This window comes from Melospiza georgiana, chromosome 9 (assembly GCF_028018845.1).
Source record: "Melospiza georgiana isolate bMelGeo1 chromosome 9, bMelGeo1.pri, whole genome shotgun sequence".
In the NCBI taxonomy this organism is placed as follows: domain Eukaryota; kingdom Metazoa; phylum Chordata; class Aves; order Passeriformes; family Passerellidae; genus Melospiza; species Melospiza georgiana.
Window position 1 is genome coordinate 17,014,450 of NC_080438.1, and position 25,213 is coordinate 17,039,662.

Here is a 25,213-nt window from a genome sequence, read left to right on the forward strand (position 1 = left end):
CCTGTTTTTCTGATTGATTCACTTTTTAATGAACTGGGAATGCCTGTGAACTTAAACCCTGACACCTCCACCTCCCTGCCTTCCTAGCCATCCCTGCAGCAATGTACTGATTATATTTCAAGTTATTATGGGATTAATACAGCTGCCCCTGGTGCCTCTTTCCCCTGAACTCCATCAATAAAAGTTGTGTCCTAGTCTTACTCTGGTTAGTTCAGTTTCTTCCTGAATCTCTCCCTGTAACCTGTGACATGTCAGCAAGGCTGTACCGGCTCAGCCCTTCCGAGCTGCCAACACTGCTGATGTTTAAAACCTCCTTGTGTCACGGCCTTGCATAAGCTTTGTGTATTTAAGAGGACATCTTGAGCTTTGCTATGCACCACATCAGCTCTCTAAGTGGGTAGCACATACTTAGCAGTATTGAAAATAATGAAATAAGATAATCCACCAAAAAACTTGAATAGATTGTGCCAGTGTCATCTTTCTTTGAATTCACAGTAGAGCTATAAAAAAGTATTTTACGCAGGCAAGTTCAGCACAAGAAAAAAAATAAGATGGGAGAAGCAAAAGACTTGCACCTAGCAGAGTCCACTTTTTCACCAACAGCATTTCTTTATACAGTATAAGCTTTAAGTTTACTTTTCTTATTGGTTTATAGGTTGGGAGTTCCCCCCTCCAAGATTATTATTTTCTAAAAACATCATTAAAAATGTAATTAACTGGCTTATTCTTTGGAATGTGTACAGTTGTTTACAAAAAATTGCCACACAAGCAGCCACATTCTACTGTGTTGAAGCAGGGAGTGATGTACTTGTTTACAGCTGTGCATCAATTTCACAATATATTTAGTTTTGGTACAAGTTACATATAAAATTCTTACTCAGTTTAATGTTGCAGCAAATAACACATATAGTAAGTGAGTAGGATTTATCACTGGCTGTAATGTTGCTGTACATATTCAAAATCTTTATGGTGAATGATATATACACATGAACATGCAAACAAAATGGAAATATATTTAGTTTAAGAATTGATGAATTGTGCTTGCTTTCATTATTCTCATTTTGTATGTAGGAGAACAGAGAGCAGGCACATCCGTGAAAAGGGTGGCTGGTTGGGATCATGTCTGTGAAGCAGCACAGTCACCAAGGAGCAGGTTGGAGAAGAAACAGCACTTTTGTACCCCTGGCATGAGACAGGGGGGCCCTCAGGACTCAGGCACCCACTCTGGTTGGTGGGGTACAAACAAATCCCATGGAGAACCAAGATGCTCCCACAAAGCATAAAATATCTCTCCAGGTAAAAAATCTTCCCTCAAGATGCTTTATTCAAGCTTTTTTCTTAAAGAAGGAAGTGGTAATTTTTCCCTTTAAATTCTGTTTTCTTTCCCCCCCCGGTTTGGTCTCTCCCATAAACTCAGAGGCCAGAAGGCTATGCTTAAATAATTCATCTACAAATTTGCAATATCTTTTTGAACTATAGCAATTAAACGGAAAATAGAAAAATCAGCTCAGCATCCTGTTTGGATGTAATTAAAGGTATAATCTGTTCCATTTGAATACTTCAGTGCTTACCCTTCTTAAAACAACAAATAAGAATAGTAGCTCATTTGCAATATGCTTTTTTTTTTCAAGTCAGCTAAAAAGACTAACTGATGAAGCAAGAATAATAATTTTTAAATGTGGCATAAGCACAAAAATACCAACTACAGCTTTCAAATGATTGCTGCAGATCTCAAGTGTGATGAGAGTTCAGTAACAAGGGGTTTAAGCTTTATGGCAGAACACTGAAGTCTTCCACTATTCGGTATCAGCATCTCGATATGGCTGATATAATTACCTATCAAATACATCAGTGGAATATCAGATGATATCCAAAAATATGTAAGTGGGATGCAGATCAGCTTAGTCTTTTAGGGGCCGTTTGATCTAAGGTTTTTTCTAAGAATAAAAGACAAATACTGCATTCGTTGCCCCTTTGTTTTCTATAAGCAGCTGAAGATTTTACAGCACAATAAAGTTAGCCTATTAATGGCTGCCTTATGAGTTTTAGCAGGATTTTACCCTCCTACTGGACATTTCTTTACTGCTCAAAGAAATTGAAGTCAGGTGTAAAGTTAATATCTGCCTTGTTCATTTATTCATACTGTAAGCAATCAAGATTTCCCCAAATCACAGGGCAATCTCTTGCCTTTCGAGAATTAATATAGGCTCTGTTCCCCTAACTTAGTTTAACAAAACAACTGGCATAGGTTCAATGGAAGCAATGATTATTCTGAGAGGTTATGGTGAACCACAGAAGTTGTTAGCAAGAACCTTGCTCATAAGATCCCCTAAGAGGAAAAGTATATGGATATTTCAAAATGTAATTAACAGCATATTCCAACAATGTGAGAAAGAAACATCATCTGGTTTAGCTGCAGAGGAATCTGACTGCCCAGGGAGAGCTTTGGCTTGCTCAGCAGCCACCACCAGGAGCAAAGGACACGATGGGCACCAGAGGGGACCCCTCACCAGAGCTGGGAGAGGTGGCAGGGCAGGCTCTGTCTGTGGGGGCTCCTTTCATGCTGCCCATCTCACTGTGCTCAGCAGCACAGCCCCCTCCTCGTGGGCAGCTTCCCTGGGGCCAGCACCCAACCAGGAAGAACAACTTTTTTCAGAATGTCCATTTTCTCTCCACTACACTGTCTCTCAAAAAAATTCTTTTGCAGCAGGCATGTCTCAGGCCTAATTTTGGTCTTAATGCTACAGTTTGTAGGACTGTTTCCACAAAATTGCTGAGGGATTTTATTTTGATTTTGGTTTTTTAAAGGTAAATACATAGCAGCAAATAAAAACAATTCCAAAAAAGCAAAACATTATATTTTTAAAATATTTTCATAATTAAAAAAAAATAAAATTTCAAGCTTTAGCATTTGTAAGCTCAGGTGAATAATGTAGAAGAGAACTGATTTAAGAAGATAAAATGATCACAAAAATGTAAGAGCCATATTACACATGGGAACAAAATAGCGAAATGGTCTACAAGGTCTCCATTATGACAATGAATATGAGAGAACTTTCAGCTTACATTTACTGAAAGTTATCTATTAAAGTTACCTATTAAAATTTCCAGCCTTCCTGGGTGCATGCTCTGCTGTTTGAAAGCTGAGGCCCTTGTCAGGACTGGTTCTTCAGGGGCCTGAACCCCCTCAGAGCCTTCCTCAACACTGCTCTTCCTCAGGGGCCTTCAGTGGACAAGCTACAGGTGAGTGGGGTAAAAAAAGCCTCTGGAGAGCCACCCCCAAATACTCCCTTACATCCTATTGCCTCCCCCTCTGAATTGTGCAGCCTCCTGCACACCAGAAACATTTCTGTGAGCTTAGTGCTAGAACTACTGTGAAAAGAAACACAACAGAACTCATTAAAAAATACCCACAGAGGAAAGAAAAAAAAAAATTCCTCAACACAGTAGCGTCTGTCTCCAGTAAACAGGGCTCTTTTCAGGCCTTGGGCTCAGACACAAGCCCACTCTACCAGGGTGAATGAATTACTGTCAGCTGGGCCGCTTGCACTTAGGTTTAAGCACAGGCATTTTACCTGCCATTTGCCAGGGGCCAAGAGCTGCTCAGGTGACATTTGTTATCCATGTGCCACATGAGCAGCAAACCTGCAGCAATTTCCCCAGCAGCAATCACCCACCCCATGGGTCACACTGCAGGTCCCCAGCCTTCACCCCCACAAGGAACATCTCTCAGAGCCAAGAACCTGTGCCTAAATGAAGCAATGCTTATCTCATGCATGCCACAGGTGTGATGTCATCCCCTCTGGCAGAGGAACCAGGATGTCTACAGCCTCCACTCCACAAAAATGCAGGAACTAAAGTTAACATGTCTCAGACTTTGTTAAAATATAGTGATAATTAAAAAACAAAATTACCACTACAAAGTTAATTCCTCTCTGAGTTCTTACAAACAAGTTTTTAATTTGCACCAAAAATTTACATTTCAGATTTCAGCTCAACCAGGAATGGTACAAGCTTGGTCAGGGACTCCAGGCAGTGGCTGGTGGGTTCTGCAAGGCCTAGGGGCAGGGGCACTGTGGCTTCCCCAGAATATCACAAGCATATAGTTGCCATTGAAGCCCAGGTACACACAGGTAAGCCCATTGGATTGCTTTAATCTCTCATCCCTTCTATGAGTGTGAAAATAATTACAGTGTCAGATAAACTTCTGCTTTTTATTAAAAAAAAAAACCCAAACAAAACAAACCAAACCTATAAGGTAATTGATTGCTTTCTTCTAGTCTTTTATCAGTTATGATTAAGGAGCTATAGTAGCCCTGTTTACACAGCTCTAACAAGTCAGGACCTGCAGAACGTTATTGGCTTGGGGCCCACAACTTGCTGTCCATTCTGAACAGAATCAATCTGGAGCTGAAAACATCCCCGTAGGAAGTGTACACATCCCTGCTTATACAGGAACAGAAACAGCAATAACTTCAGGTCCTGTAAGCTGCAAGTTCAACTCACAGAGATGAGCCCTGACTTGTCATCGCTCTCAGCATGCTGGTGATGAGATCAGAGCACTTCAGCAAGGACTCATACTCCAGCTTGACAAGGGACAGAGGTGAGTGTACTACACCTCACTGTTACTGCCTCTCCTGCAGAAAGGAATCCAGAGCTCCTCTGTTTAACATGCAGCCACAGCACTGCCAATCTAAAATGGCTGATCAGTAATACTTTAATTGCAGTTTCATAGAAACAAATTGCTATTTAATTGCAATAAGCTTGTCTGTGGCTTAGCTGGACTGACAATAGGCATACACCTGGTAGTAACAGTAACAAGCAGCAAGGAGGGTTATCTGGTACTGCATGTACAGGAGTTTCAGGCAGTGCCATCAAACCCAGAACACAATTTCACACTGATTAAATTTAATACCTGAAAAAAATGTATATACATAAATTTCCTATTTGATTTTTTTAATTTAATTTTTTTTGATTTTTTAAATTTCCAATTTGATTTTTTTTATTTTAATGGAGTTGTTCAGAATAGGTACTTGCAAAAAGCTGCACACTTCACATACAACTATCAGCAAAATACTTTGATAAAAGATTTAAATTGAAACGATCTTTTGAAATCACAGAATCAGGTTGGAAAAGACCTCTGAGATCATTGAGTTAAACTGGACACCACTGTGTCAGCCAGACTGTGGCACTCAGTGCCATGTCCAGTCCTTCCTCAAACACCTCCAGGAACAGTGACTCCACTGCCTTGAGAGCAAGGCACACTCTGCCACTGTGTGAGTTTGGGGGCTTTTTAGTGTTTACCCTAATGTTAGGTGATGCAAATTTTATCAGTGCTAACTAACAGCAAAAAAGGAAGACAAACTCAGTGTGGTTAATATTCTGAAGATGTGACTTAATTTCATAGGCTTCATTTTGTTAAGACATTCTCATTTTATATTTCATAAGATACTGCATAACCTGTTAAAATATTTAAAGATAAATCATGTAGGACTGAAAAGACAGTATCTTGTTGCAAACAGAATTTGGTTTGGAAAGGCTTAATGTCCCACTGCCTGCCAGGATGCGTAAATCTCATAACTAGACAGCTGGATAGGTAAAAACATTAAACCCATTTAGAGGGCAATCTTTTTACAAAATTGTTTCATTAATAAGAGTGACAATTTATATGATTGAGATGTTTAGATGCAGTATAGACTGCATTTTATCCAGGTTCATGAGGATGATTTCAGATTAGTAATATTTCCTTTGATTCTTTTTTTAACAGCATTCATTTTTGAAAGGGAAGCTCTTACTGAATGATTATTTGACTTTTCAGCAGCACTAAATGCAGAGGGTGTATTTCAGCCTCAGTGCAGCAAATGCATATGACAAAAGGTGAACAAGTATGTGTTTTTCTTCACAGATCTCCTTAAAAAAGGTGATTTTTCACATAAGGACAAATCTAAGTGTTTCCACTAGCCTTCTGCCCACACCTACCATCCCCATTACAGCCTGTTTCATTGTTTGAAATGCCTCTGGTTCAAGAAAGTGTTTTACCTAAAGCAAGAATACTACTTAAATATGTTCTATTGTATATTCATAGCTCCATTAGTCCTCCTGCAATTTAGCACATCAAAGCAAAGGCTTCATCACTTGCATGTGGATTATGCTAACATGAGTGACATTTGTAATCTTATAGGTCTGCAACTTAAGAAATGCTTTTAAAGTAAGCTATTAAATAGGTAGCTGTGCTTTACAAATGAGTCATATAATAGTTTATTTAAAGCTGTTAATGAACTTCAACCTCTACATCACTAAATGCTATACTACATTTCTTACTAGAAGTTATTAGCTATCTTCTTAGCACTTCTAGGTTATATTGGACAACCAAAAATCTGTACATGTTAGATTTAAACACTGTACCTTGAGTGCTTATACTGAAAGAATATAAAAAGATGTCTACAGTCTCACTAATACTTGAATTCTATATTCATATGACTTCAAGTGTCTTTTCAAAGATACTGAAGCAGCACAATTTGCAGACTCTGAAGACTTTAATGCCAGATCAAAAAGCTTAGAAACTTATTTAAAATACCCACAAGTGCATTTAATTAAAAGTCATACATAGTGTCAGTCATTTATGTTATGCAAGAAGACTTTTGTCTTTACTGTCTGATACTGTACGTTGCTACGTTTTCTTTTCTCTGAAATGGGGCTTCCTCAAGCACTGACGTGTTAAAAGAAAAAAATTCAGCAGCCCTCCAGTATATTAGATATCATGAAGTAGAATCTGAAACAAAAATATCTGCTGTTGGTTGCTGTTGGTTTATACAAATAAATCTATAAATCAGCTTTTTGTGTTATTGGCATCACAAAAAAAAAAATAAGTCAAGCTTACTCCATAACCAAGCAGCTGAGCAGTGAACACATTCTAAAAAACAGAATTAAACTAAATAATGGTGCATTATGAATGTATTAGTTTCCCATAAAAGTAGAGTATTTCTTACTATTGATTTGCTTTAAATCGCAGCAAAGGCATCTTTGTTGCTTGCAGGTTCCTGACTGAAGGCATACAGTGGACAGCCACAGATCCATGTTAGTATTCTTGCTAAAAACATGAACAGTCAGATTTTTTTTTTCTCAAAAGTATTCTGCACAGATCTACCACTAAACAGCTGATGGGAAAAACATGCAAAATAAAGTTGTTCCCTTTGTAAGCTTAGAGGTGGCTCTGCTGCTTAGTGGGGAGGTGGTTTTTGTTTGTTTGCTTTCAGAAAACAGATCATATTTTGAGATCAGCTAGTTCTCAGAAACAGCCCAGGAAACAGATTTTTCTTTCCTTAAGATTATCAGTGTTGAAAGTTAAAGTCTCTCCCCCCAGCAAACAAAGTTCTGTTGTTCAGATCAGAATAGCTATTGTATTCCTTTTCATGAACAGTGAATTCTAGTGCTCAGCATGAGGTACAGACCTTTCGTTGGCTTTTATTTTTTTGACCTCTTATGGTATACTCATACCCTCTTATGCTTGCATGCTCAGAGACACAGGCACATCTTTAAAACAGAAGGAACTGGAAAGCAAGAGACCACAGTACCTCTGTGTGTGCTGTAATTCACTGCAATGGGAATTCTAATGTACTTCTTGATACCAGAATTAAGAATCTCCATGAAAAAAAATATAATTCTGAAGTAGTACTCGTTATCCTTGCCACAAGTAACACGGTCAAGTAGTTTAGCAGAGTCTTTCTTGGCATAAGACAAAAGAAAAAAATCCAAACCAAAAACCTACTTTTAAAGGTAATTGACAATTCAGGTAACAACTATGTAAGATGAAGTTGCAGAATGTTTTGAATGTAATTTTTTTTAAAAAAGCAAAGCTTCTAAAACCCATACTTGGTTTTGTTTTACTTTTTATTATTTAAATACACCATACTAGAGCAAATGTCTCTGAAAATATCACAAATAAAAGATTTTTCTTCATTCAGCAAATTAGAAGTAGGTGAAAATTTCTACACAGTAGCTGCTATGAGCCTGACTTTTTTTTTTCTTTTTTTTTCTTTTTTTTTTTTGCCATGGGAAGTAGCAACATTAGGACAAAAACACTTACATGCATACATACATTGTATTTTACAGAGATACAATAAAAGTGTTTGTGATAGAATATCACAAAAGCCACATCTTTATCTCATGTTCAGTTTGATTGAAACACATTTCCTTACAACACTTAAATATACAAAGAGCAAATAGAATGTTGTTAAGGTAAAACACAGGGTACAAACTGGCCAGTGCCCTGCTAATTGTTAATGAGGGTAGAAAGCAGATTTCAATGCTTCTTTTAATTAGCTTCATTAGTCATCTTCCCCACCCGCCCCCCCCAAGATGTCCTCCGGTGGATCTTTTTTCATTTTCTCTACAGTCTCCCATTAGCCCAGGTTCATGGAGTCCTTAATGTTCATATTCAGTCATTTTAATACACCAATAAATGTGGGAAGGGCAATCAAGAATAAAGAAGGTGCAATGGTATGGAGCTGGCATTGATGCTAGCTACAAAGGTGACTTGTCTACTTGGAGACATGGGATCCATCTGTGATGAACAAAATTTGAGATGAAGGCACGCATTCTGCATTACTCTGACCTTTTAGCAGACCTGTAAGAAATAAAAATGGGTATCTTAGCTAAATTTGAGATAGGAAACTACAACATGACTGCTTTTGTTTTTCCCTATTCACTAATCTCTTTTTCATTAGACCACTTTTTAACTGTGACTTAAGGCTTTCTACGCTGCCCATTCACACTGCTAACATTTCAACTTTAAACAGCAAAGAGCAAACATTTTTCACAGTTTCACTACTAAAGAAAGCAGAAATGAAAAAAAGACTACAACAAGAAATGTGTACTTTCTGTTAACAAATCATACAGTGAGTAAGGTGGTTTTTCTGGGCCCTGTTTGAAAGGGAAGAACCATTATGCCATGCCTTTCAAGAAGCGAGTAATATGATCTTGTAATTGGAAGAAACAGTGTGTAAAGCAAATATGAAGTACAGCCAATATCCTCCCAAGGCAACTTTGGTTAATATGCTGCATTGCACAAGAGCTAAATATAGATATTTCAGGATTCCCCCCTCCCATTTAAATTCCTCATCTGGTACGTTAGTTAATGTTACATAAACATTTTAATATATGAAGTCAAACATGTGCTTTCATACTGGTGTTAATGAATTGTGATAATTAAAAGTGTCTAACTCAATAAAAATCTAAACTTTTGTGGATAAAATAGGAATGATCATCCAAAGTCTTCAAATACAATCTGTTTGCAATTACCAAAATTAAATAATATATATTAGATTTTTATGGCTTTTAAATGACATTTTGCGCTTCCCAGGAAGTTCTTTTCTCACCCTTTCTCTAAGTTACTAAAAGCCTGAGGTCTATTAGTAACTGCAACCCCCCACTTTCAAGCTAATTAAAGTAGTAGAAGCTTGGAGGTTTAATTCCCCAGAGCTGAAGCTCAGTGTGAGAAAGGTAATTTGTCTGTCCAGAACAAAGATTAGGGAGCAGCCAGCAAGCATATTTAATAAATGAGCATCAAATATCTTCTACTATGGACACAGACAACACCAATTATGTAACTACAAGGGAATTGCTGAGTGATATGTAAACTAGAAGATTTTTAAGATCTTCTCTAAGAGAAGTAATGTAACTCATACTTTATTTAAAAGCATAGAAGCTGAAGACAAACATTTGTTACAAACACTGCCAACCAGTGGGAAATGTACACTTTCAGTAGGTGGTAATACTGTTGCAAACAAGAAATACTACAGGAATACTACCAGTACAAAAAAAGCAGAGAGAATTCTTGACAATACAGCCCCTTCAAATGAAATGGCACACAGGACATCACAAACTAAGTCTGCACTCAGCAGGCAACAGTACTGAGTTTAGAGAAAACAGGGTTTTTTAAACTACAGGGCAAGTGATGGGAAGTTATAATTTACATGTGTGAATTGCCTCAGGGAGGCAAAAGGCAGGAATGGCAAACATCCCTGTGTTTGTCTCCTTAAAAAAAAAAAAAACAAGTTTTTAAACCAAGTTAGGCCATGCAACCTTTCCTGCCTGCACTGGTCACCTGTAAACTGCAGTGAGAAAAGAGTAGGTTCATCACTGTCACCTTCAATGCATAACAAAAATGTGTTTTAATGCTGGGAGTGTCTCAATCTCTTTGGTTAAATTAAAAAAAAAAACAAACCTGTGCATATTATGCAATCTCTGTAATCTCCAGTGATAGAATAACATGGAAAAGGATTGATCTGTAATGCTTAATAAGAAGTATCTGTTACCGCCAACTGTGTTACAGTGGAAGAATATTTTTAATTAGCGTCCCTAAAACATGCAGCTTCCTGTAAAACATCTCTGATGTTAAAATCTTTATAGACTATTAAAAAAGAAAAATATAAAATTATTAAAAATTATAAAATATAAGAAAATAGATTATAAATTATAACTCTCTTAGCAACTGGCCCTGCAGCTTCCAAAGTTCCAGAAACCTGACAAATACATGAATTATCAATTTGTCTCTTTAACTGGGTTTGTTTTCTGGAGTTACGGTGCTCTGCAATTCCCTTTGAAAAACAGTAGGAGAAGTCAGAACAATTTCTAGAGATACTGTATTATAGAGGAAAAACCCTCGAGCTCGTGTCCCCTGAACCTTCTCCCCAGCAGCCGCTCGTGTGCCTCAGCCCTGGCTGCAGCAATGCCACTGCCAGGCAGTGACAGGGGCTGACAAAACCCTGCCCTCAGCCCCCACCAGGTACCTGCAGCCACGAGCTCTGCAAGCCCAGTCCCTTGTACTTCTCTTTGCCATGTTCTATGTTCCTCATCATGTCTGCTGCTTTTATTGCAGCTAAATCATTTTTATGTTTTGCTAAGGCAGAGAAAGAAACTGATAAAACTAAATGACAATTTAGACACCTATTTGAAGTTACATTAAACTTTACATTCGTAGAAGACAAGTGGATAAACCACTCTCAGAATGGTAAACCTTTTACTGCAGTGTATAAAGATGAATGGTTTTACCTATATTTTGAAATGGGATACCTATAAATATTCATTTAACAGAATCACTGCTAGCTAGTCTATATTACAGATTTGTTTCATTAAAATTCACAACAGTATAAATCTATGAATCTTTAACTGTATTTGTACTTCCTTGAGAAGAGGCTGCGCGTTCTCTTCCAATCTTAATTATCTTTGTTCTGCCTAACTATGTAGCATTTTTGTACTCAATTCTCTCATCACCTCGATTGACAAATTAAGTAAATAAAAAAGGTCCATGCTTTATTTTGATGTAATTACATTCACCGTATAAGACTTTAAAGAATACTTAAAATTAATCAGTAAATTTCTGCGCAGAAAAAAAAAGGCAAACACAGATATTGAAATGTAGCAACACAACCAAAAAAAAAAAAAAAATAAAATAAAGAACAGTTTCTGTTTTCTCGGACATATTTCTCCACGGACTAAAAGCACTCCAAAATACACTGCACACTACAGAACAGATCAGCCTAGCATTTGTCCCAGATTTTTTTTAATCTTTCGAATTTCTACTTGCAGATAAATGTTATTTTTTGTGATCCTTACAGACATTAATGAAGTTCCTATTGTAAATCTATAAAGAATTACCAACTGAAGTGTGCACTTTTTGTTTCATTGCAATAACTCAGTGCTGTGTGATTGCCTGGGTTAATGATGAAAAAGTCAAATATACTATCAGAGCTGATGGAAAAATCTATCACCAATCTGAAATTAAAATTCATCTGTGGTCAATAAGATTTAATATCCATGCAAGTGGCGCTGTAAAGAGTAAATGAATCAATGTCATCAATACATAATCAGTATGAAATATGATGTGAATAAAATTATGTGCAAGAGTCATACATCCACTCTTTTCTGGACCAGGGTGGAATGAACAGTCTCTTAACTCAAGGTTGACAGTAATTGTTACAAATTAGGCACAGCAGTTATCAAAATGCACTCACTTGCATAGCTTTAGGACTGATTAAGAAGATTAAAATACATCTAAAACTATCTACTTTCAGAGTTACAAGACAACTGTTGATCAGAATTTTTTTTTCCTCTTCACTCTACGACCTGTGCAATCATCATTTACTCATTTAGCTAGAAACCAAAACTATCAACCACAGAGATACACAACCTCTAGCTGAGATATTAGTGTTACGGAACAGTAAGTAAATAGCACTTTGGTTTTAAAATCTGAGTTATGACATGCAAAGCAGGCAAGAAAATACTTCTGAAAGAGTAGCCCAGCATCCTTCCTCAACTAAAATCTTAATATTAAAATAAAATACATTAGATTAGTCCAGGAACTTTCTCTTCACAAGGCATTTATTTCCATATTAAAGGATCTAATTTTCCTCCCTCAGAACCCTCTCTGTTGTAGCATTTAATTTCAGGATTATAAAATAAAATATTACTTCTCTTTCTTAAAAGTCTGCATTAATATATGCTCTCCATTTTGCTTTGTACATAAGGAGTTCAACACCTGTACAAATGCACGTGCCCAAACCAAAATAAACTGACTCACCCTGTATGTCATATTTAAAAGGTTAATATTTTCTCCCCCAAACCCTGTGCCTAAATAACTTAAGGTAAGTTCAGCTACTTAAAGGTCTCTTTGCAGGGGCAGGGAATGTCCACTATTAGAATGAAAGGAAATTCATCTTCATTTAGCTCTAAGAAAGCTTATTAGTAATTGTGGAGTATTCACCTTCTGGTCTGGCAGTAGTGGATTACTCTGAAGTGAATTCAAATGGCCATTGATGAGAGCTGTAGGTCTATCATGTTCACAAAATAAACTGCCATTGATGTAGTGAAACCGATCTCCGGGGACCAGGCGATTCCGGCAGGTAGAGCATGTAAAACACTGGCAAAGGAGAGAGACAGCAAGTGAAACTACAGCACAAATTAAGTATGCTGCAGGTTTGAAAATTACACTTCAGAGACTGCAAGTGCAGTTGAGATATGGAGCTGCTTGGTTTCTAGTATCTCCAAATATGGCATTAGTCTTACCTGTTGGGACTATGCAGTACATAACTCAAGCAGAGTTTTAGCGATTACGAGGGAACAAAGCTACGCACTAAGCAAAGCTTTCTAACAGATACTCCTTCTTGTAGTTATTATTTTGCATTTCGTTCATAAGCAGATGCAGGTTCTACACTAAAGGGGCATGGCAACGCTAATCAGCTGCTAAAAACGAAAGTACACAGAAAAAAACCCCTCACCTTAAGATGATAGACATTGCCCTGTGCCCTCATGACCAGCTCACTAGCAGGAATGGACTGTCCACAGGCACTGCAAGCACCGCTATTTCCAAATAACCTGAAACAGAGGTGATGATCATGAATAATTTAATACACAGAAGGCTCTACGCATTTTTGCACATCACTGCCACGGTTTATTACACAACTATTTTAGACTTCTGACCCCCGTCTTCCAACTTGCTTATGTTTCATAATATGAAAAAGTTTATTTTTGTGTAACAACTGATAGCTTCACCTTACCTTGGATATGGTTACACAGGATTTAATCAGAAATATTGACTTACACCTCTAGAAACACAAACAATTCTGTACTACACACATTTTATCAGATTACTGGGTTCATCATAAAAAAAAAGATACAATTCATGACTGGAGTTTAAATGCATTGTGTCCTTGAAATTATATGAAGAACTCTTTTGTACTTTAATCATATCTTGAGATATGAGTCATCAAAAGGGTTAAGAGGATTTGATTGTATATCTAAGAAGACATCATGCTCAGTGTATTGAAACTCCAGTAAACCTCCATCAGTGCAGAGTTTCCATTAGAAACTCTCTGCTATCCAGGTTGATATATAATGTGTATGGGTTAACCTTTTCAATCATGGTGTCAACACTTTAGATTTGCCTCTGCTCATCTCTTTCATCCTAACCTTCTCTCTCTCTTGATAATGAAATGCTTGCTCCAACTTCCCTCTATCTGCTCCTGAGTCCACAATTTAGATTACTTCATCTCTGCTAGCAACAAACTGAATGAAATTTCGATTTGAGCAGAAAGTAATTTACCGGGATCTGGACCCATTTGTCATCATATCTCTCTGGGTGTTTGCTGTATCACTGCAGTTTTCCTATGCAATCAAATGAGACCACAACATCTGCCATTGGGGGGGGGCACACGCAGTGGGGGGAGGGGGGAACAGGCAGAAGAGTGGTGAAGAAAAATATATACATAATTCTTCAAATCCATTTAAAGGCACAATGCATCGATTCAAAATATAATACAGTAATGATTATTGAGTTCTACTTTTACAGGCTGCCTTAGCTAGAATTAGAAAAACCTTTATTTGCTTTTGCGTGAGCCTCTAATAGACACAAATATTTATAAAGACTACCACAATTCATTTTGCAGTAAAAAAGGAAATTGAACTAGCTGGCAGGGTCACAGACCCACTTTTCTGTATGATGTAAAACACTGCAATAGGATTTACAAATTAGCGTATTGGTGTCATAATAAATATTAATATTTGCATCTCCTTCCTGTCCAAATAAAGTCATAAAATTCTGTTTGTGTCAACCTAGGACACACATTACAACAGAATACCCGTAATCTGAATGATTGCAGTGTGCCTCTGTATAAAAATAATTGCTTTGAATTTTCAGAATCTGAGCTTGCAGAGGAGGCTTGTCATGTTCAAACTACTAATTTGCTGTCGCCACTTTATTGAAAATAGCCTGTAAGTTGTTATTAAATGTATCGACTGAACGACAGAGAGAGTAGTAAAACTGCCCCTTAAGATGGCTTTTAATAGGAAGCTGAGAAACAAATTTTGCAGCAGCATCGATTTGAAGAGTTCAATCAAAACTCCATTTCAAAACTAATTAGTCTGAGATCCACGACACATTGACACGTTCTTGCAGAATCACAGCGGTTACAAAGGGAAAGCTGAACTAATACATTGTCAGGACCTCCCCGCCAAAGGGACTAAACTGTCTGGAAACTAAAGGTCCATTATTAGGGCACCTTCCAAACCAGGACCAGTTCAGAACAGTTACATGATATACCCAGGTTAGTTCCAAAGCACTGCAATATGCTTTTTCCTTCCTTCATCCTTGCTAGGAATGAAGTTGGCACTAGAGATTGCACGGGGAAGGGCTGTGAGAGGAGGCAGAAAGGCACTGCTACACTTCCAGAGCAAAGATCCAACAATCCAGAATAAGGAGATGGCAGCAAGGGCATTGCTGGGTAGAAGGGCAAAGATGGACAGCTGATGTCAGTTGTCCATCTGAACGTGATGAGCTGTCTCTCACAACCCCCCTCTTCCCCCTGTACAATTGCACCACCCAACAGAAAGCACAGCTTTCAGAATGCTGATCTCATTGCACTACTTGTCTTCATTAAGCATTCGTTATACTATTCTCTCTGAACTGGAGTGGTCCCACACCTTGAATGTCTGTGAATTCTAATAAACGGAGTCAAACTAATCCCGAGGCTTTCCACACATTTCAAGTTTTCCCCCGGCATGTTCCCAGAACAGCTCTACTCTGGGAAGCCACTTCAGCTGAATCTTCTGCTAAGATTCCTAAAAATTACTTACAAACTCAGAACAGCTTTCCGCGGCTTATTATTATTTACCAACAAAATTAAACTTATTTTTCCATCTCTACTGTTATGAATGGCTTCGTTCTGTAATGCCATTAACAGAAAGAAGTTTTATCTTTTAAAAAAATGTTATTTCTTCTTACCAGCAAAGGAAGTCTTCCACATTAACTATTCTTTACTGAAAAAGTTGTTTTGCATGGTTTCTGGGAAGCTGGAGAGCTAATTATCTAAGCAGGGGGACTGTCCAGGACAGTATTTGATTTAAAAGGCTTGAGGCTTTAGGTGCTCAATTAAGTAGCTATCGGTCTCAGACTGGACTTTAATGGGCTCTTTTCTCTTTAACTGCAGCAATGGGTAGAGATACCCCAGGTCAGGCTAATTAAAGCCAGGGGACTCTTTAATTGTGATGACAGAATTGGTTTCAGTTTCCTCTTTGGGTCCTCAGTCCAAGAAGGTCATTAATATTTCAACATTTGGGCAATGCAATCAATCACAAACATCAAGAGGTTCTCTTTACGGACAAGGCAGCTCTTCTACACTTAGCAGCATTTTACTGAGCCACCTTAAATTAACTACTGTGTGGTTCAAACACAGCATTCCCCACACTTCCAAATGCTTCTGTTTTGGGGTTTTTTTTTGCTGGTGGGGTTTTTTTCAGAACTTTCTGTAGGAGAGTGGGAATGAAAGCAGCAAGAAATCTTCTCAACCCAGTTTCCCATCTTGCTGCTCAAAATTCAGCATCAGCAGAAACACGTCTCTAGCAACTTGTACTACCAAAGTAAGGTTCCACTGCTTTCCAAAATCGTGGAGACAGATTTAAGCACTCTTGATTCTTGCACGACATGGTGCACATTTGCGTCCACATACATATATCCAAGCCCTAGCAAAGAGAAATGCACATCCAGACCTACTGATCCAGAAGGAATCAGTGTTTTTGTACATTCCCCACATTTAATCTAAAGTCTGCACCAGCTATATTAAATGTAACAAAGAAAGGCAACACAGAAATTATGCCTGAAGCCAAGTCCATTAAAGGTACTTCAGAATAACTAGAGACCAAGCACCTTAAAAGCACCAGAAGCTATTGATACTTAAAAGGGGGGCTGTGCATAATGGCAAGTGCTGCATTAGAGAAGAGGAAGAAAAAAAAAAAGGGAAAAAAAAAAACCAGCCAAATTACGCTTGGTTAATTCAGAGTAACAGATCTGCCCCCAAGTGAATTGGAGGCCTTGAATTAATTCTGTTATGACAAATCAAGATAAACGTTCCCCCTAAATTGCATGCGATTTAATTAATTTTTGAGATCCTGTTTTTTTTTTTTTTTCCTAGCTAATAGTTCACATGCTCCTGTGCTGTCATTGTGCTTGAGTGGGCAGACTTCAAAGTGATATTAAATAACCAACTATTAGATTTACCTAGCACGTCCTATTGGAAAAGTGCCATTTAATTACCTAGCCTGTTCAATTAAAGGGACAGCATTCCCTGAATATAGCAGCTTGCCGCTGATTACCAGGGAAATGAACTGGCTGCCCGGCGGCCCCCTCCCCGGAGCGGCCTCGCCGCGGCGCGCCCGGCTCCGGCCGCCCCCGCCCCGGGGCTGCGCCCCCGCCGCGCTGCGCGGAGCGGCCGCCCGGGAGGGGCGCCGGGCGCTGCCCCTTTAAAAGGCGCCCGGGCAATCTTCCCCTCTCCCCCTTCCCCACCACTCCCTGCTCTCTCTTAGAGGCCAATTTTGTTAATTAAATGTTTTGTTTGCGACGCGGCTCTCATTCATTTCGGACACGTCATTCCGAGCAGATCTAAGCCAGCGACCAGATCTCATTAGATAAAACCCATCAGAACTAAGAGAAAATGGAGGAGACACTAATTAAAGCTTTTAATTGTGCGGATTCGCTGCCACGCTGCTGCTTTATCTGGCATCTCAAGGTTGGGAGGGCTGCGCTCCACTCCTCTCCCTAAGCGCGTTGCTCGCCGTGGGGAGGGAAGGGAACGGACCGAGGTTTTCACCTCCCTCTTTTCCCAGAAACCTTGGCCTTCAATGAAAGCTGCAGCTGTAGCTCTACGGCCAATTTGTTTTCGGGTTTTGGGGGGGGAGAGGGAGGGAAAGGGGAGTGTTGTGTTATTTAAGCAACAACAAAAAACCCCACGTACAGCCTGAGACAGCTAAAAAGCTCATTAATAAATGGCCCTGTGGTCCTGGCCCGAAGGAGTCAAGTCCCTTTCACCTGGCGCCTGCCGGGCCAATCAATCCTCTCTCCCATTTTGCCAGTCATGTCCAGCGTGCCCCATCTCCGGCCGAGAGCTGCACTGTGGCTCTGCCTGGGGAGAGAACGCGCCACCACAAAAACCCGCCGGAAAACTCAGAGGGGAGAAGGATGGCAGAGGGAAGCGGAGAGGCTCGCTGGCAGCAGCGCTGCCTCCACACCCAAAAGGAACCACTTCGCACACCTGAAGGGCGAGGGCTTCGCTCGTGCCAGCGTGACCCACGAGCGAGCCTGCAAAGTCCATTTCCAGCGGGAAAGCTTCAAGTTAACTCAGCCCTGGCAGCGCCAGGCCATCCTACCCCACCTTGAGTGTACAGTGTCCAGTTCAAGTTTCAGCAAGCATCTGTCAGAGTTATTTTTGCAAGTCAAATTACACAGATCTAAAGAGAAGTCAGGCGACAGGACAAGGAGATCAATTGAAACCCCTCATCTGATAAAGCATCCTATTCATAATTGCCTACATTAAAATAAACGAGTATTAATTTTTGGCAACACAAAACCAGAGGACTGTGATAAGCTTGCCTGAACTTGCCTCTGGGACACAGTGGACGCATCTTCTCTTTTTAATTAGTAGCAATCAGACATGAGGGTTTGTTTGATGGTGTTGGTCGAGTGATGAATCTGTACTATTCAGTGCATCTTAACAGTAGTGTCAATTTTTCCGCTTCAAACAAGACTCTTTCCCTAACACTGTTCTGCTCTATTTAATTACTATTGTGCCAGACTTGGGCTTGTTGCTTAGGACGATGACCAAAAAGCACCATTGTGCACCCACAATGTGCTGATTTTTTAGCATTTCTCTCTAAAAATCCCTCTGAAACTAGCAAAGCGAAGGCTTCGATTGCTCAGACATAGCACAGGACCTGTTCCATGCACTTCCCTAGTCGAAGCCACGGCCACGTACCAGGTCAGAGACTGCACTATCAGAGCAACCAAATCCCAACTCCATCCTCAACTACGGAGGTCCCTGTGCTCAATCTGCATCTTCTCAAACCTAAGTTTTACAACATAACCAAACTTGTAACATTTGATGGCTGCTTTTGGTAGGTTTTTCTTTTCTTCAGAAAAGAAAAAAAAGTGGAGCTTTTTGGCCATCAGAAAGAAGGGAAATTCTGGGTTAACTCTTGACATTTACTATTAATGAGGAGCCAGAAGCATTTAAACAGAACACAATTTGTTTTAACTAAGCATTTCAGTGATGCTGGGAAGGTATGGGGCTTTTTTGTTGTTTTTTTTAATTACTGAATGTTGAAACAGAACACCTCCTTGAAGCATTCATGTGCATCAGTCTATCAAACCATTTACTCAAATTAAATGTGTAATCCTTCAAAATGCCTCCTTTTAAATTAATGAGTTTAAGTAGCTTGAGTTCACCTGAAAAGATCGTACGGGCACCTGACCTCATGAATTCTATTAATTATATTGGAAACTTGTTGGAAGGGATACTCTGCATAATCTTACTGTACCCCAACAGATGTGAGATTAGTGAGGCTTAGTTCCCCCTACCCAAATCTGTGGCATTTAAAGCAAACAGCTTCAAAAGAGGAAGAGATAAGAAATAAAGGGCAAGAGCATATACCTCCTCTGCTATCTCCTGCATTGTCTACACTGGAAGTTAAGAGAAATATCAGTTCAAAGCTTCTCTGTAACAATGCTGAGACAAACATCATACCACTGGTTTTTTGCTATAAGTAGAATCCATGGCCCTCCAACTGATGGTTAATCAGCTCTTTCACAAGGAGAACAGAGAATGAGTCATTCTGTTTCCACTCAAAGGAGTTTAAAGGTGCTTATGTAAATATCATAATTAATCAGATACTAAAGGCAGGCATTTCATTATTTAGCACCTCTGCCACAGCCTTATTTAAGCCCTACGATTTTAACATTTACTGTTCAGATATGCACACTTCTCCTTCAACACTACAACAAAGCAGATTAATTTAGCCTCTCTGATTGCTGTTTATTTTTAGTTAGGACTTGTTTTGTGCTGACAAACCACTTTAAAGTTACAGTCGTCGTTCATCCCCCCCAACTCTTTCCTCCACTTGGCAGTCGCAACTCGCCCTGGGCTAGGCGCTAACATCCGCACGTCTCTCCCTCCTAAGGAAGGAGCCATCCTGAGCCAGCCCAGCCCTCTACCCTGCAGACACCCACCACGAGAAATAAAGGGGGAGGGGGGGGAGAGAAAAATGGAGAAAAAGGCAGCAGGAAAGGGGAACGCTGTCCTCACCAGCCTGGCCGTCGCCTCACCTGATGTAGTCGTTTCTGCAGAGAATCATGCCGCTCTTGGTGTAGCAGGAGGTGCCGATGTCCCCCAGCTGGGCCTGGCAGCAGGAGCACTTGAGGCAGCGGCTGTGCCAGTAGCTGTCCATGGCGTAGAGCAGGAAGCGGTCGGCGATCTTCCCCCCGCAGCCGGCGCACCTCTTCCAGGAGAGGGAGCCCGCCGTGACCGGGGGCGGCTGCGCGCTGCCGCCGGGGTTCACCATGGCCTGCGCGGAGAGAGGGGCGGGGGCGGGTCAGCGCCGGGACAGCACGGGCCGGGCCGCAGCGCGGAGCCAGCGCCGCTCCGGGCCCCGCGGGGCAGCGGCGGCCGGGCCGGGCCGGGGCGCGGGGCGGGGGCGCAGCTGGCGGGAGCGGCGGGAGCTGCGGGCAGAGCGAGCGCAACCCGCCGCCCCCCCGCCCCGGGCCTGTGCAGCTGCAGCTCACAAGTCAGGAACAGTCCCGGCGTTTGTTTTGCTTATGAAAAAAAGTGTGTGAAGAGTGGAGGGGGAAAAAAAAAAGTTGTGAAACTGGTTTTTCAGTCTAGGAGAGGCTCCGCAGGCTCGGGGCGGTAACGAGGGGCTCCGGAGCGGCCCTCGAGGCCTTGGGATTTTATTTTCTGTGGTTTTATTTTAGAGAACTAAAAACACCCCGAGAAAACACTCCAGATTGAGGACACTGGCCCGAATAATAGATCATTGAACTTTAGGACGCCTGTTAACTTCCTACACAAACATACTCAACTTTTGTCTCGCTAATCTGCCCTTGATCAGCAGTTTAAATGCTAAAGCTTTGTTACCAAAAAAAAAAAAAAAAAGGGGAAAAAGAGAAAAAAGTTTACCGACCCTAAGAAAGCGGTCGAGTAATGAAGTGAATCGCTCCGGCTGCGGTTACTCTGGCCGCCCCCGAAACTGCTACTAAGGGCATTTTTCACTTTCTAATAAATGCTTTATGCAAGCAGGACAACCGAGAGATAATATAGGAATCAATTCATAAAGCTTACTCTAAACCGATTAATTTGTTGCCTTCAATCCAGGGTCCAATAAACTCCCGGTGTTCCTCCAGTCACTTATACTATAAAAAGATCAAGTTATTTACTGCCAATTAAGCAGCATGTTTTGTCTTTGTCCTTTGTAAGCCGTATGTGCTCATGCCGAGGCATCTGGCTATCTGCTAAGGACCTTCAGACTGATACGTCCAGAGCAGCGAGGACGAACTTTTCCTGACACTGGCCCAACTCGGCTGCAGGGGAGAACTGAGGCCGATTTAAAGACACATTTCCTCAGAAAGAGTACCTGGAGGTATGTCCAGTGACCGCACAATAAACCAGGAGAACTGCACCAATTAAGCTGTAACAAAAACCCCGAGACTTTGGAAAGAAAACCACTCTAAAAGCCATTAGCATTGCATTTATCCGAACGCATCGTGTACCTTTATGTAAATTGATTTCTGATGCATTTGTTCAAGGAATTGCCTTTTGTTACAGTTTCCAGCTACAGCCTAATGAATCTGCATTTCCTGCTCCGAGTCTTTAAACCGTTTTCCTATGCTCTAAATCACTTCGGATTTCTTAAAAGAAATAAAAAGGCTCCATGCCACCACCTTAACCTGTCTTTGTCGAAGACAAATATGTATAAATATAAAATGGGAAACGTTACACTGAGAAAACCATCCAGTAACCCCATTAAGCTAAAGCTCTTAAGGACAAGCAATACCTTAATGCTGATTAAATCTAAAAAGATGAATCAAGAGGACTGACCAGAAAGTGACTCCCTTGATAACTAAGGACGGGCCCTCATCAAGTTTCATTTAGAGTTGGGGGGGGAAAGCTTTTAACTTAAATAGGCTTACTCTAGTAATTACAGAGCCAAGCAATTTTGGTCCTGGGATAGGAGTCAGTGAAATAGAAAGCAGAGCTAGAAGCTAGAGGCAAAATACCCCCCTTTTAACAGCGTCTCTGGTGCTTTTTTAATGGAGACCAAGGGAGGGACAAGCGGAGAGCTGGAAATTTGTAGTACAAAAATGGATGCTTAATTCATGTCTTGGTTTTAATTAGGTGATTCACCGATTTTCTCCTGGATTGAAACAAAAGACTGTGTGTGGGGCAGGAAGGGAACCGGAGAGGAGAGAAATAGAGAGCTCACTTTGATCTTTTCTGCCACTGTTTCAGAACAGTGTTTACTACAGGGGAAGCGGGTGCCCCAGCCTCCCCCCACCCACCCCCCCGTCCCCTCCATTCACAGCCGAGGCAGGCAGAGCCCTTTCCCGGCGGCAGCTGGGAAGGGGGGTAAGGGAAGGCGCTCCAGCGGCGGCCGCCGCCGGGCTTTGTACGGGGGCCGCGACAATGCCCGGGGTCCGCGGCTCCGCGCCCCTCCGCCCGGCGGGCAGCGGGACGGCGGCGGCGGGCGGGCACCGCGCACACGAACGCTGCGAGACGCGGGGGAGCGACCGGCACTTCTTACCTGCTTCCCCTCTATATTGCAAAAGGCCGGGGAGCGCCGCTCGGGGTGCCTGAAGAGATCTTCTTGCAAAGAAATAAGCACAGCGCTCGCCCTCTCGCCGGCTGGAGGGAGCCCCCCGCCCGGCAAGGGGCAGCCCAGGCTGGAAAAATATAGATATTGCTATGAGAGGCGTCTGCCCGGGTCCTTCCTCCAGCTCCCGCTTCCCGGGAGGGGAGCTGCAGAGCTCGGTCCCCGCCGCTGAGCCGCACACGCAGGGCGCCGCCGCCGCTCGATGCTGCAATCGCCGGGCAAGTTTGGCAATGTGGCTTCACTTTGTGCCGCTTCCCCCCCGCTCCCCCACCTCCGCCCCCTCTCCGGGCTGCGGCGGCTCCCGAGCCTCCCGCGGCGCGGAGTCGGCCGGCCGCGGCCCGCCGGAGCGCCTCAGCGGAGCGGGCGGGAGCGGCGAGTTTGAGCGGGGCCGGGCGCGGAGCTGCTGCCGGGATCCTGCGGCGGCGGCGCTGGCGGGGCGCGGGGGGCGGCCCTTGTGCCCGTCTAAGCGTGAGGCTGCAAGTGCGTGTGTGCCCGCACGGTGCGCGTGTGCCCGCTGCCCTCACACATGTGTTACTGACAGAGCAGAATCCCAACTACACTCCGGCTCGGCGCCCTCGTCAGCCCGCCGCAGCCAATCCGCCCCCGGCTTGTTCAGGCGGAATAATAAAACCTGCCAATCCCCGGGAAGACAAAGGAATGAGTGAGAGGGGAGGAAAAAAAAAAAAAAAAAAAAAGAGGGAGGAAGGGAGGGGGCGAGGAGGAGGAGGAGGAGGGGAATGGAGAGGAAGGAGGGAGTCAGGTGGGCAGCGCCGGCCGCCCGGGCGCTGAGGGGAGGCGCGCGGCCGTGAGGGCGCCGTCCGTCCCGCCTGGCCCCGCCCGCCAGCTCCCGGCCACCAGTTGAGAAACTTGGCGGCGAGGGGTCATCCCGCTGTCCCCGAGGGCAGGCCCGCTCCGCCCGGGGAGCGATGTCCGTCGGAGCCCTCCCCGGCCGCTGGGCGCTTCCCCCGCCACCGCGGCCCTGCCGTGCTGGGGGAGGCGCCGAGGGGAGGCGCGGCCGCAGCAGCCGCTGCTTGCCGCCTTCGTGGCGCCCCCCGCTGCCGCGTCCGGCCCCGGTGCCCGCACCCCGTCCTGGGATCCCGCGCTGGGGCGGGGAGAGGCGGCGGCGGGCCGTGCCCGGCTCGCCCTGCGAACGCAGGGGCCGTGTCCAGCCGCCGCTGGCACACGTTCCCCGCGGGAGCTGCGCTGCGGACTCAGGCGGGCACGGCCCGCGGTGGCCGCCCCAGTGGAGGTTTCGGTGGGTTAAGCAGCCGCAGTTGGAGGTGCAGCTCCTCAGCAGAGCAGGCAGCTGCATTTCTGAGAGAGAAGCCCGGGGATGACGGCAAATCGGAAGAAGTAATGTTCAGTGGGAACGCTTAAAACTATGAAAAACCCCCTGCGTATTAACTGCACGCCTGCGAGGCCTAAGTGCAGCACACAGGATAAGCACAGCCGCGAATCGCTGGAACACACCCACCCCCGGAATAACAAAGTGCTCCTGGATGCGGTGCTGTCCGCGGCGCAGCTCCGTGCCCGGCACAGGGGACACACGGCCCCCGTCACCCCGCGCTCGCGGCGGAGCCCCCTCGGCGGCACTGCCGGGATCTGCTAAAGGACAGAAAAACTTGGGAGCAGGAGTTTCTCGATTCCAGAGCGCTGACGTAAGCGCAGCCAATGCAGCGCCCGCCGGACGGCAGCAGCGCTAGGGCCCCGCTCGACGTGAGCCGCGGGCAGGGCAGGGCAGGGCAGGGCGGCCCCGCCGCCCGCGGGCGCGTTCGCTGCCCTGTCAAGTACGTGGTGGCGGCAGCGTGACCGAGCTACGAGCTCCGTGCGCCCCCCCAGCATCAGAAACAACAAAATGTTTTAAACCTGCCCCTGCCGGCGGCTCACGCAGACGCGGTGCCCCGCACAGGTACACGGAACTCTCCCGGGAGCGCTTCCTAAGGAGTGAGCGCCCCGGCGCAGGAATGCCGCCCGCCCGGGGACAGCCCGGCGCTGAGCCCGCCCCGCAGTCGCAGCCCAGGTGTGCTTTATCCACATCGCCACCTGTGGGTCTGCCGCAGCCCTGCAGCCCCGGCCTGGGCTGGGCACGGAGCCGTGTGCCCAGCGATCATTTAGAATTGAAAGGAAAAGCGTCTACCTGGCAGAAATGTAAATGGGAAAGCGTAGGATGGCGAAGATACATTTTGCCTCTAAATATATAGAAAATAAAATATCGACATTTGAATGGCACCATAGGTATGATTTAAACACGGGAGAAAATTCTATTTCTATGTTCCTCCATAGACTGGGATATGTTCAGAGTCTGCTTAAAGCAGACTTGGGATTCATTCAGACTTGGGAATTCATGGAAAGCTTCCACAGGGAAAGGGGAGAGGACCAGTGTTGTGGCTAATTTTTTTAGCATAGGTCTAGAAATATATCATCTGGATGTAATCTCCATGTACATATTACATTTAAACATACTCAGCAGTTTTAGATTTGTTATGTAGGATCTGGTACAATTTAAAATATATAAAGCAACAAGGCA

At 43.2% G+C, this 25,213-nt stretch overlaps 1 protein-coding gene and 1 long non-coding RNA gene across 2 annotated transcripts in view; one reads left to right on the top strand and one right to left on the bottom strand.

The window, feature by feature from the left end:
• The window catches only part of LOC131086819 (uncharacterized), an 11,747-nt gene extending 10,457 nt beyond the window's left edge, over positions 1-1,290 (top strand). The window contains exon 4 of the long non-coding RNA XR_009114802.1: positions 1,072-1,290. This is a non-coding gene — a long non-coding RNA (uncharacterized LOC131086819). The remainder of the gene's footprint in view (positions 1-1,071) is intronic.
• A 7,064-nt stretch (positions 1,291-8,354) lies between these two features.
• LMO4 (LIM domain only 4) lies at positions 8,355-22,960 on the bottom strand. Its single transcript, XM_058030041.1, has 5 exons — positions 22,618-22,960; positions 20,147-20,385; positions 13,278-13,374; positions 12,764-12,919; positions 8,355-8,626 (listed from the first exon to the last, which is right to left on the bottom strand). The coding sequence occupies exons 2-5, from the start codon at positions 20,380-20,382 to the stop codon at positions 8,618-8,620; spliced, it is 498 nt and encodes a 165-aa protein (XP_057886024.1). The 5' UTR covers positions 20,383-20,385; positions 22,618-22,960; the 3' UTR covers positions 8,355-8,617.
• Positions 22,961-25,213: the final 2,253 nt, after the last annotated feature.

Bases quoted from the DNA above. Each gene is read 5' to 3' on its own strand.
- LMO4 (XM_058030041.1), bottom strand. From the start codon at position 20,382: ATGGTGAACCCCGGCGGCAGCGCGCAGCCGCCCCCGGTCACGGCGGGC. The intron at 13,375-20,146 runs GTGAGGCGACGG...CCTCTGTTTCAG, and splicing joins TGCAGAAACGACTACATCAG to GTTATTTGGAAATAGCGGTG. The intron at 12,920-13,277 runs GTGAGGGGTTTT...CTCCTTTGCCAG, and splicing joins GCAATGTCTATCATCTTAAG to TGTTTTACATGCTCTACCTG.